Raw genomic sequence first — 13,780 nt, 5'->3', positions numbered from 1 at the left:
ATTCTTTTAGCGGCAGAAGATTTTCCATAGAAAGGGCGTTTCTTGGATCACCTGTGTCACTAAACAATAATTTGGAATTCACAAAGTTATTAAATCACTTATGAAACCACTTAGCACTATTTAAAGAAAACTGTTTTTGGAAATACTGAATTGACAGCAAGGTGATCTGAGTGTCTCCCGCCATAACGCTTTCTATGTGCAAAACGTGCTTATGTTTGTATGTTTATTAAAAAAAATGGCGCAATAATCATTAATTGTCAATTTCGTCATTAAATACTACACCAAATACAAAATAAGTAGCACCATTAAATTTCTTGTAAAAAACTGGTTATTGTGAAGTTATTTTAAAATGCGTAAGTTCAACCGTTTGGTTTCTTATAGCAAACAAAATAAACAAATAAACAAACTTCCTCTTTTATATATATTGATTAAGTTTACTACAACCAACCACAAACATATCGAGTTGTATAGTTTATTCCTATTATTTAAGATATGCGAGCATATGATGTGTTTTCTACTAGCTTTAGTGATAAGGGATTTTTTTTAAATCATTTAGTTTGTTTCTATACAGTTTTGATATAAATACATGGTTTAAATAACATTTAAATTGTTTCATTCTTGTTGCCTTTGTTCATTTATAGCATACAATATCTCTTCCGCCCGAGGGGATATTGCAGTAACGTGCGCATCCATTTTGAAAGGATCACCAAATGTAATATCCTTTGCTGGCCGAGAGGATGGTGTCTGAATGTTACAGCTGACGAATGTTGAGAGAGAGAATGAACAGACACGTGATGACGCTATCGTTAAGGAAAGATACGAGGTTCCTTGCAAGATCGGAACCTCTTACTTGCACTTCTACTTGTTTTTTTATCGTGTTTAGTTTGACAGAGATTCATCTTGAGAGATGAAAAGATGAAGATCTATTCACTTGATTCAGTAGAGATGATCGTTCACTTTTCTACATAATAATGCACACTGTTTTTGTGAGTGGGTGTCGTAAATACATATTTTTTCACTTTCCATCATCTATGTTCAGCCTGTTTATTTCTTACATAGCTTAAAACTCACTAGAGTTTTCAAATTCCGGTTTTCAAATTTCCTGTTCGATCCTCCCATTATTGAGAGGACCTATTTGATACTTGCACGAAAAACAATTTATCTGTGAATACCACATTTTTACAACCAACATTAATCATAACCAGATATGCAGTTTATTATTAGTAGTACAACCAACAGTAGGTTATGCAGTACATTAACATTATTACATTTAACAATAAACATAATAATTTTTGTAGCTTAATATTAGTATTATAAACAATAATACAGATAACTAGTGATACTGTATATTAACAGGACTATACCAAACAGTAAACATGGCCAGTTTTATAGTGTTACTCTCAACAGTAACAACGCAAACCAGATATCTTAACAGTATTATAAACAACAATAAACATAGTGAATTATATTGCGGGGGGGGATTCTGAAATCAAATACACATGTAAGCATAAGTAGTTACTGTGAGTTAGTAGTAATCCAATTCATAGTCCATAGGCAAGGTTCACGTCATTAGCAAACAATAAGATTATGAACATAAAATCATAGCGCCACGTTCGACAGTTTACGCAGCACTAGATTTAATTTTCCCTAACCATCATAATGCATTTAATAAAGTTTGCAAACAGTTTCAACGTGCAACCAACAACCCCTCTTCCCCTGCAACGCCCGTGCATTGTATTAACATTATTATATCCAACAATAAAGATAAACAGTTAAGCAATATGTTAACATTACCTCAGCCGTAAAGAAACGTAACTAAGTACACGGCATATTACTATTATTATACGCAACAATAAAGATACGCTATTTACAAAGTATATTAGATGTACTTCTGCAGGGTTCCTGAAAGTGTTCTGTTTCAAGAGTAAATAAAACCAAAATTTAGAATAACAAATATTTTTATTTCTTTCGTTTGAAGTTCATATCTCATGCTGTGTTGTAGTCTACAGAGTGCATAATTATTCTCGTGATTCATGGCATGCTGATGTTTACTGACGTCATGACAGGACAAATTGCAACGTTAAGCGTCACTTATGCGACGTCATTTTAGTGTCTACTGATTGACAGACAACACACTACTGTATAGTGGTGCGAGTGGTTAAAACAGGTGACCCTTCCAGGTCTTACTACAAGCAAGAATAAACATTTCCCCACGCTATTTATTGACTTCTCTTTCAACCGAATTAACGTAAAACCATTGCATTATACTAACTTTAGTTGAGCCAAAAACGTTATGCTTTGTAATACAATAACAATATATATGTATATAAACAGGTTACGTGTTACAATAAAATTAGTATAGCTATAACTAAGAAGGAACAGGACACCTGTAAAGTATTACTGTGTTATATAATACAAAAAATGAAAAGGCCACTTGAAAGATAAAAGTAGTACGGTTATTATTAACAACAAACGGGTCACATGAAACAGTAAACGTCCCGAAATTCCATAAATTATTTTGATCTCCGAATGAGCTTGGCTTTTTACAATCTTGATGCCATCACATCGCAACTGAACAAAAGTGATGTGTTTAGATCAGGAAACAGTTATTATAACCCATACAAGCGCCAGTTTTATCCGAAATGACTCCAGTGTACTGAAAATCCTTTAAAAGTTTTTGTTTTTCGAGATACAAACAAACTGACGGAAGCTATAGGTATTTGCAACAATAACGATGCCAGGCTAACCAGGTCTGTTTTCTTCTAGAGGCTTATTGCTAGTGATTATTTAGTTTAAACACGAGCGCCCTCAGTGAGGAAGAACAGAACTGCTGCGACTACGAGTAGTTGTTACAGGTCTGTGATCGCTTGCCACCTCCATACCGGAAATACTTGGAGTGATCCCAAACTTTAAGTTTAAGTGAGTCTTCCTTATCTTAGTAAAGCCTTCTTAGCATAAGTTTCACTGGACTGCTTGCACAGAATGTGAACAAAGATACTGGTTCTTGTTGTTTCTAAATAATACTTAAGTTGATGAAGTATTTACGAAATTGTGTTTGGCCAGCTAATGCATTCTCTATAAGCCAATCCTTTGACGTCTTGCTGTTGTGCAGCATCTGACCTTGAGACATACTTGGAATGTGTTTTACAGACATGGTAAAAAAAGGACGAAGCTTCACGCTGGTTGGCAGAGCTAGGCATAAACAGGAACAGTAGTGCTTAAACAACGCAGGGTTTGTGACTGTCTTCTACAACGTTAATCAACTAACAGCTCGGAGCAGAAATGATACATTGATGCTTCAGGTATTTCGCCAATTAATAAAACGTATTAGACCTATACCGTTAAATATCTCAAAGAGCCTTCCAGTGGCACAGCGGTAAGTCTCAAGGCTTGAACCACAAAAACAGGGTTTCGATACCCGAGGTGGGCGCAGTACAGACAGTCCATTGTGTAGCTTTGTCCTTAAATACAAAAAAAAACAAAAATAAATAAGTTGCCAAAGGACTAACTGATTCTACCAGACAGTAAGGTTTTGCAACACAATCTTGTGAAATTTCACAGTATACAATGTTATTGATAACGGAAGTGATTTTTTACGTCAATTAAGATTATTCGAAACTTCCATAAACTTTTGATTTCAATATCATAAAAAATCTAAATGAAAACTCCCTGCGCATGCTGTATTGAATATTTCATCCTCCTGATCTGTAAAATAATGACGTTCCTCCTATATCCAGCATTATATATTTCAAATAATCCTTTTGCTATAAGTGAGAGTCCTCCCGGTGGGTCAGCGGTAAGTTTACGAATTTACAACGTTAAAATCCTGGGTTCGATTCATCTTGGTGGACTGAATGTAGATAGCTTATTGTATAGCTTTGCACTAAGAAAAAATAACAAAAGAATCTATAAATGAAATACCAATTTATGTAATTCTATTCACTGCCCATTTAGATCCTGACTTTCGTCCTAAAGGTCTGCAACCGATTTCTATTCAAAGTCAAATCAATTAAAATATTGATGAATCTAATCATAATTATAAAAACCCATCATTTATCTATCAAAAAATATCATACTTTCTAAATAAACTGTTCAGATGATAAACTTAATATTCAAAAATGTACCAGTATTATTTAAAAAAGATATATTCAGACAATAATTTAATATTCAACAAGACATTTCCGACAATATAACAAGCATTCAGCATGATATCTCCAAACAACATATCGAACATCGAAGAAGATATATTCAGAAAACAGAAAGGTATTATGTGCTTAAAAATGATATTCAGCAAGGTATATCCAACAATAAAAACAATACTTAACAAGAATATTCAGTCAGTATCTCTGACATTTTACAAGACAAATTCAGATATTTGAAAATATATTCGAAAGACATACTCCAACATTGTATCTACTATTCAATAAGGCCGATCTTGACATAAACCTAGTATTCAACAAAAGATAACCATAAAACATCCCTGACATTCAAGAAATATATCCAGAAAGCTATCCTAACATCAAAAGAGATATATTCCGGAATAAAACACATCAAAATGAGACGCTAAACATTTTGCAGTATATGTTGCACTAACGTATTTAATATTAAACAAGACACATACAGACATTAAATCTAATATTCAATAATAATATTCCTACAATAAACTTGATAGAAATGAATAAAAACTCTATAACCCGAGCGATTTCAGGGGCAAACTGAAGAAGAAAGGTCCACCTTTCAAAAGCGTTCGGCTTATAGGGTTTTTATTCATTTCTATCGAGTCTTCTTGAACCTACGTGTTTTTCTAACATCATGAACTTACAATAAACATAATTTCCTAAATATCTATCCAGACATTGATTATAAGATTAAGTTTTTTAAAGTATGTGCAAACCCATTTCATAATAAATATTTTGGAGTTTAGAAGCTATTCTATTTAGAAGCTAAAGACAGTTTAAAACATAATAGCTTTTTTAGTACATAGTAAAAGTTGTAGCATCATCAACTGGAAAAATGATGGAGTTTCAAACAACATTATAGTAGTTGTAATAATATCAACTGAGAATTTCAAAAACATCATAGTAGTTGTAGCACTATCAACTGGAAATATGATTTAGTTTAAAAACATCATATAGTTTTTAAACCATCAACTGGGAAGATGGGGAAGAAGTTTAAAAACATCATAGTAGTTGTAGCACTATCAACTAGAAAGATGATGTAGTTGAAAAACATCATATAGTTTTAAAACCATCAACTGGGAAGATGGGGAAGAAGTTTAAAAACATCATAGTAGTTGTAGCACTATCAACTAGAAAGATGATGTAGTTGAAAAACATCATATAGTTTTAAAACCATCAACTGGGAAGATGGAAGAAGTTTCAAAACATCATAGTGAATTAGTGTTTGTAATGCCATAAACTAGGAATCTGAAGGAAGGATATAAACATTTTAATAATGACTGAAAATGGAGGAAGTTTCAAAACATCAGAACATTTATACTACCATCAACTTAAAATATAAAATAACTTTAAAACCATCATGGCAACTGTATTACCATCAACCGGGGAAACGGAGAAAATATTAAAAAGTTCTAAGAGTCGTAATACCATCAATTGAAAATATCAAAAAAGCTTAAGATATCAAAGACGTTTTGATAACCTCCAATGAAAGAACGACGAAATGTAAAAACTCTTCGTCACTTCCAAAAAACAAAACAATAGCTATAAAAAACAGTGTTCCGCACTAAAAAAAATCAGTTATTGTAATAAAGAAACAATATCACTCTTAAAAAAAAGAATTACTATAACAAGAAATATATCCAACCTTTAAAACTGTATGTTGTTAAAAGCTTCACAATGGAGTAGATGTGCTATGCTTATCACAGTGAGCTCACCCAAAATTTTAGCAATATAAACCCTTAAGCCTACAAACGATTCACTATTGAGCCGTTCTTAGAATGAAGAATCAATATGAAAAGAAACAACGTTTGGCATCCTTAAAAATAATTACCTTAACAAGAAACTTTTTTAACCTTGAAAAATATTAATTATTATAAACAACAGAATGTGTTGATAACGTTCAAAATACCATTTAGTGTGTTCATGAAAAGAGCAGTCACTAATTCATGCAAATCGGTTACAGTCAATTATATAATCATAAAAATATATTATCTTCATGAAAATCACTCACAATAGTATAAACATAAAACTATTTATCAACTTCATGAAGTTCAGTTACATTAGTATAAGCATGAAAACTGATCATAAAGATCAGTTATAGTACAATGAAAAACTGTTCTTCTACAATCTAAATCATGAAGATCAGTTGTAGTAAGTTAAACGTAAAACTGTTCGACAAATTCACGACGATAATTTTCAGTTATATAAACCTAAAAACTATATTCATCAACTTTTGTGAACACCATTTACAGTAGTATGAACCTAAAAACTGTGTACTGTAACTGATCTTTATGAAATTGGTAAACACAGTTTTTAGGTTCATACTACTGTAACTGATCTTCATGAAGTTGGTAACTACGGTTTTTATGTTCATACTACTGTAACTGATCTTTATGAAATTGGTAAACTATGAACATAAAAACCGTAGTTACCAACTTCATGAAGATCAGTTACAGTAGTATAAACATAAAAACCGTAGTTACCAACTTCATGAAGATCAGTTAAGCAGTATAAACATAAAACTCTATTCATCAACTTTACGAATTTCATTTACAGTATAATAAATAGTAGTTGAAGGTACCCGTTAATGACAATGTTAAATAACGTTTCCTTTCCTTCTTTCCTCTCTTATTAAACCCCTAACGACCTCATTAGGTGCTAATTGGATAACCTGTTTTGTGGAAAATAGTAATTTACTCATTTAACTTTTTAAGTACTTGTGTCTTTAAAATCAAAGCCAAGAGTCTGTCAAAAAAAGCGGAAATGTGCCCTATTACAAGATATTTTTTCATCTCCCTTCTCGGTCAGAAATCCTAAAACAGAATAATCCTTGTATATCGTCGGACGGTTTTTAGTTATAATACAAAAACATTATGGTAATCGAACCACACACATAAATTATTGTCTTTAGTGTAAGATGAAAATTCTGGTCATCAACTTAAGGAAGTTAACTTAAGGAATTACGAAAATAAAAACTATTTCTCAAAGAACTATACACATCGTTGTCTTTAAAATTTCAGTTAGTTACTATTGGACAAAAAAATAAAAAATCAAAAAAAAATCTTTGATGTTACAAACACTGTTACATTGTACTATTGTGCACTACTTTCAAAACCACCAAGGTTTCACCAACATACTGAACATGATGATAATAAGAATAGCGATTTTATCACTAACGTACTGAACATAATCTTAATGGAAATTGAAAACTGTCCGATGGTGTATGTGGGTTATTTTGTTTTGGGATTTTTGCCAGAGAAAGGGATAAAAAAAAGGCCAGAAATAAGGCACATTTCCATTTTTTTATAAACTTTTGGCTTTGAATTTAAAGACACAAGTACATAATAATTTCACTGATTCAATTATTACCTTTCACAAAACAGGGTATGCAATTTGCATCTAATGAGGTCTTTAGGGATTTAATAGGACGAGGAATACTATCTAATATCGCCCTTCATATAAGTTTTGCTTCCTTAACGGGTACACTCAGTTAGTAATAATAATAATGGTTTTGTCCTCAATATACTAAACATAATCAAGAATTGACATTAAACATAACGAACATAATAAAGATTTTATCACAAAAAATACTAAACATAAGAACAGTAAAGATTTTATCACCAATATACTGAATATAACAATAATGATAGATTTTATAAGTAACACACTGAGCATAATAATAACAAAGCTTTTATTACCGACATACTGTTTGTTTGTTTTTGAATTTCGCCCAAAGCTACACGAGGGCTATCTGCGCTAGCCGCCCCTCATTTAGCAGACCAGAGGGAAGGCAGCTAGTCATCACCACCCACCGCCAACTCTTGGGCTACCCTTTTACCAACGAATAGTGGGATTGACCGTCACATTATAATGCCCTCACGGCTGAAAGGGCGAGGATATTTAGTGGGATGGGGATTCGAACCCGCGACCCTCAGATTGCGAGTCAAGCGCCCTAACCACCTGGCTATGCCGGACCCTGACATACTGAACACAATTATAAAAAAGGTTTTATTACCAACATACTGAAAATAATAAAAATAACAATTTTAACACCGATATAATGAACCCAACGATAATAATAATAATAAAAAAATTACCAACAATATATTGAACACAATAATGATAAAAAATTGTCATCAAGATACTGAACATAATAATAAAGATTTTTTTTGCTTCTAGATATATATATATATTTACGATAAACTCTATTTCATATTAAACGTGTCAACATAAAACATGTTTATCTTAACGAAATGTAGTCAAGTATTCTCTACAGAAATGGCATTTTGCACGGAACTGAAGAATTAATAAATATGAAGCCCAGTCTATACTTCGATTCACCACTTGCTCCTTTTTAGTATTTTAAACAGTTTGTGAGTTGAAAGATTCAAAGTAATAAATTAATAGAATCAATGCTACAAATTCTTCATATCCTACTTAAGTACAGCTTCACTGTGGTGAATACAAGACAACTAAAAACACCGTACGTATAACGAAGTAACGTTGGAACGTTTCTCAATATTAGCAGACACATTCAGTGTAAATAAAACAGAAAGTGCAAAGCAAAGACCTATACACTAATCCAACTTCCCCTTTCCTCGTGTGTGTCTACTTACCCACCTGTCATAAGATTGCAAATCCCAAATCCACACAACCTTTTTGGAACGTAAGACAGCACGTGCGCCGCGGTCAGAGCTGTGCGACGTGTCGGTGGATAGTGACCAACAGTTCGGCATCACCTAAAAGTGCCTGCGGTCAATGCAGAGAGAGCTAGAATAAGTACGCTTTCTGCGAGGAACGTAAGAACGAGGTGCAGGATGATTTTCCGCTGCACGAGACAGAAGCGCTGCGCAAGCGCAAATGAAGTCTAGACATTCTGCTATACAAAAACCAATGGACGTCTAGGATGTGCGTCGGCGGTTTAATTATGAGACAGCAAACCAATGTAAGTCAAACCTGTTCTACTGAATAGTAGACATTTTGCAGATCAGCTATGAGACAAAACATAAACCTAATCATTGAGTAAAATAGAGTAGGCAGGTTTACGTTATACCTGGGATGCAGAGTGGTAAACTTTTTCAGTTTGTCAGTCGGCTCCGAAGCGACGTACCTAAGTCAAATGTGAACTACTAAGTAGTAGACACCTTGTGACTTGGCTCTAAGACAATAAACATAAGTCAAACATAGTCTAGTGAATAAGAGATTATATGAGTCAGCTCTGAGATGGAAAGCGCAAGTCCAACTTGATCTACTGTGTAGTAGACACTTTGTGAGTTGGCTTTGAGGCAGTAAATAAGTCAGACTTGGTCTACAGATTAGTAGACTATTTGTGAGGCAGCTTCGCGACGGCACATATAAATCAATGATAGTCTACTGAGTAATATACTGTTTGTAAGTTGGCTCTTAGATGAAAAATTACGTCAGACTTGGTCTACTGAGTAATTCGCACTTTGTAAGTTGGCTCTTAGACGAAAACCTTACGTTAGACTGGATCTACTGAGTAATTCGTACTTTGTAAGTTGACTCATATACAAGTAGTTTTCACTTTATAAGTTGGTTCTTAGACGAAAACCTTACATTAGACTGGGTCTACTGAGTATTTCGTACTTTGTAAGTTGACTCATATACAAGTAGTTTTCACTTTATAAGTTGGTTCTTAGACGAAAACCTTACATTAGACTGGGTCTATTGAGTATTTCATACTTTGTAAGTTGACTCATATACAAGTAGTTTTCACTTTATAAGTTGGCTCTTAGACGAAAACCTTACATTAGACTGGGTCTACTGAGTAGTTTACACTTTGTAAGTTGACTCATATACAAGTAGTGTTCACTTTATAAGTTGGCTCTTAGACGAAAACCTTACGTTAGACTGGATCTACTGAGTAATTCGCACTTTGTAAGTTGACTCATATACAAGTAGTTTTCACTTTATAAGTTGGCTCTTAGACGGAAACCTTACGTTAGACTGGGTCTACTGAGTAGTTCGCACTTTGTAAGTTGACTCATATACAAGTAGTTTTCACTTTATAAGTTGGCTCTTAGACGAAAACCTTATGTTAGACTGGATCTACTGAGTAATTCGCACTTTGTAAGTTGACTCATATACAAGTAGTTTTCACTTTATAAGTTGGCTCTTAGACGAAAACCTTACGTTAGACTGGATCTACTGAGTAATTCGCACTTTGTAAGTTGACTCATATACAAGTAGTTTTCACTTTATAAGTTGGCTCTTAGAGAAAACACTTACTTTAGACTTGGTCTACTGAATAGCTGGCATTTCGTAAGTTCGCTCACAGACGAGAAATTTGCGTTAGACTTGGTTTAATGAGTGTTTGGCACTTTCGACTCGATTATCAGAAAGTTAATTCTAAGAATTCATAAGTGAAAGCAAAGAAAAATGTGTTATAATATGTCAACCACACCACATCTGCCAAATCCAGTGCCAACAAGCCCTTTCGCCCAATGTTAGGGATAATCAGGGTGACTAGGATACTACAGACAGAGTAGTGGTCTATGCACTATACATATGTCGTCAGTTTTCATGAATAACGACAGCTGTGGTTTGAATTAGATGAAGCAGTATGTTGTACGTACTATCAATTATATTTAAGTCATTTACATATTAGATTTTTATGGTAAGAATTAACAACACAACATTATTTACATATTATAGTTATATTTTAATCAACTTTATTATTATTCACAAAAACTGGCTAGTCATAAATCAAATCTAGTCCGCCGAGTAATAAAGATAGAACATTTGTGAATCTGCTCTGTAATGGAAAACATAATATATACCTGGGAAAGTAACCAGTGGAGAGTTTCTCTGTTCATAGCCGTACGGGAGGATTTTTCAGGGGGGGCTATGCAATTTTTGCCCGAATGAGGTTATGAGTGCTTCCCGAATGAAGGTAAAAATTGCCCGAATGGCTATATATGTATTGCAAACTAAGAGGGGGGGGGGATGCTATATGTATTGCAAACTAGGAGGGATGCCCCCACCTCGTAGGCCTATGCGTCAGTTGTGTGATTTTGAGACACCAAATACACGAAGTGTTGACCACGAAAGTCTTTGGGTCGGTATTTCCTAGAACTTATGAGTGCGTAAATCAGAAACAATAAACACAAAACAGACATGATTCGATGACTAACGACAATCTGGTTAGTAACAATTTCATCTAGTTAACTGGATTTTTTTTTTCAGAATTAACAATGCTAGAGAAAGTACTACAGAGGCATTAATTAATTCTCTTTCAGTACTCCTCAAATATTCTCTCCTTGTCCCTCCAATTTTTAATCTTATTACAGCGTGTCTTAGTTCTTTACTATAACTCAGCCTGGCGGTTCATCAGGTAAGTCAAATGAGGCACTGCCTTATGTAAAATTGTCATGTTCATGTCCATGTCCCTAATCTAAACACTTAAAACAAACGTACTTTTTATCATTAATCATGTTTTAGTTCTAATAATCTACGAGAGTGTAGTAAAAAAATAATTAATTACTATTAAAACTTCAATCACTATAATATTTCTGTGTAAGGAAACAGTACGTGAGTTCAAACAAAGAGTGTGCCAGAATGGCACGTTGCCATGCCAACAAGAGAGCTTGGTTAAGCAAGCTATAGATTGCCTAACAAAGTAGTGAGAAACGGACTCTGCAGAGACGAGAAGGTGCGGGACGTGACGTACGTTGATTTCAGTTCGTTGAAAATGTAGCAGTATATAGCGCGTGCTTCACCTCTCATAAAGGTCATCACCAGCTGCCACTAGACTCCAGCTAAGAACACCTGTTTTTATATCAAACTGAAAACACTCCTCTTCTGGATGTATATATAGTTTGAATGTAATATTTCAGCTATAAACTCGTTACACATCTTTCATTTATTTTTCGCTTTTCTTTTTTTATCGTATCATTTTTCACATCTCTGGATTTATCAAGAGTTTTATAAAACATATTATACCACATGAGGCGCGTGGCTTACTCACTTGTGTATACCGTCTACAGTGTTGGTGTCATCTGTCTTTAGGGAAGGTTGTCGTTAATCTTCCCGGTCTCTTCGGCGTCTATCGTTAACTAATCAATAGATGAGGGGAGACACTCCGGGTAGGGCAGCGGGCCAGTGTGTTAGAGCCACACCCTCCTCGAGACACCCAAGAATCGATAGCAGACAATTCAATAATTTGTCCTCGCGTCTGTAAACGAAGGTCATGTACAGATGGATTTCTAGTTGCTAGTGGCTACGCACTGACATTCTTCTGAAAAGAAAAATAGCAAGACATTCAAAGATTCTTGTAGTGAATGGAACTATTCGTCGTTGACACTAAAGATGAGAAATACGCTCGCTTGAAGGCCGGTGCATTGTAAACATATCACTGGAACTGATTAATGTTTACGTTGACGTATCTGATGATGTAAACTATATTTCTCTCAGAAGCTTAACATCATTCATCTGGTGGGCGGAGCTGTCTAAAGATTCATTGGAACTGATTAGTATTGACGTCAGCTATCTACTGCTCATAAAAGTTGAACATTATTCACCTGATGTTTGGATCTTCCTCAGGGTAACTGGAACTGATTAATGTTCACATAATTGGTAATGTAAGCTCTCTACTTCTCGTAAAGGTTGTATTCACTCTGATGGCTGGAGCTGTCTGAAGATATCACTGAAGCTGATTAACATTGGCAAACATGGTGATGTAAGCTCTTTGCTTCTAATTATAGTGAATAATATTCACCTAGTGGCTGAAGGTCTCTAGAGATATCAATGGAACTGATTTATGTTGAAGTGCAAAGCGACGTAAACTCTCACTTCCTCTCACAGAAGTTGAACTGTGTTCACTTGATGGTTGAGCTATCTGAACATATCGCTAGAACTAATTAATTCTGACGTACGTGGTTATGTAAGCTCTACTTCTCACAAAACTTGACTGACATTCACCTGGAGGTTGAAGGTCACTGGATATATCTTTGAAACTGAGCATACATGGGCATACATGGTGATGCAAGCTCTTTGCTTCTCACTATAATGAACAATACTCACCTCGTGACTGAAGGTTTCTAAAGATATCACTGGAACTTAAAGGTCAGTCTGTGGAAAGGCTCGACCCGGCAGCCTTTGAGACAGATGAGTCAACAACTAAAGGCCCCTCCCACACTCCCCCGCCGTAATATCACACAAAACAATCGTAAACATATTTGTATTTTATTTATTTTATAATTTTAAGCGTATTTATTTATGTAATAATATTATTGATTATAAGAGTTTATAACTGTGGGGGTGGGACAAAAACGTCTTATCCCAGAGCCTTCATAAGTCAACGTAATCCCCTGAATTTCTTTCCCTGAACTTGGAGAGATACGAGGCTCAAACGCAGCTTATGCAAAATGTTAGACAACCATAATAATAATGCTAATAATAATAAGGTTTTAATTAGTTAGTTGTTGTTGTTTTTTAATTTTCTTAACGATCTTATCATAAGTTAGTGATAAACACTCCTACAGAAATCATTCCTATGATAAGTAATGACTATTATAGTATTTTGGCACTTGTGTATAAAGTTAAAATCATAAATAATATTCAACGTTAAACTGTTACACAAT

General features: G+C 34.3%; 2 protein-coding genes across 3 annotated transcripts in view; one reads left to right on the top strand and one right to left on the bottom strand.

Moving 5' to 3' along the window:
- Positions 1 to 9,001, bottom strand: part of LOC106469724 (low-density lipoprotein receptor class A domain-containing protein 4-like) — a 46,311-nt gene extending 37,310 nt beyond the window's left edge. Inside the window, exon 1 of one of the 2 annotated variants that reach the window (XM_022398999.1) lies at positions 8,799 to 9,001. In XM_022398999.1, coding sequence (XP_022254707.1) covers positions 8,799 to 8,805 — 7 coding nt within the window. In that variant the 5' untranslated portion in view covers positions 8,806 to 9,001. The remainder of the gene's footprint in view (positions 1 to 8,798) is intronic. The other variant, XM_013930239.2, reaches the window with a different exon arrangement.
- Positions 9,002 to 9,051: 50 nt separating this feature from the next.
- LOC111088544 (uncharacterized protein C20orf85 homolog) overlaps positions 9,052 to 13,780 on the top strand; it is a 72,892-nt gene continuing 68,163 nt past the window's right edge. The window contains exon 1 of the mRNA XM_022399027.1: positions 9,052 to 9,123. The gene's annotated coding sequence lies outside the window, so the exon portion shown is untranslated. The remainder of the gene's footprint in view (positions 9,124 to 13,780) is intronic.

This window comes from Limulus polyphemus, unplaced genomic scaffold (assembly GCF_000517525.1).
Source record: "Limulus polyphemus unplaced genomic scaffold, Limulus_polyphemus-2.1.2 Scaffold98, whole genome shotgun sequence".
Classification (NCBI taxonomy): Eukaryota; Metazoa; Arthropoda; class Merostomata; order Xiphosura; family Limulidae; genus Limulus; species Limulus polyphemus.
This window is presented reverse-complemented; position numbering and strand designations above follow the sequence as displayed.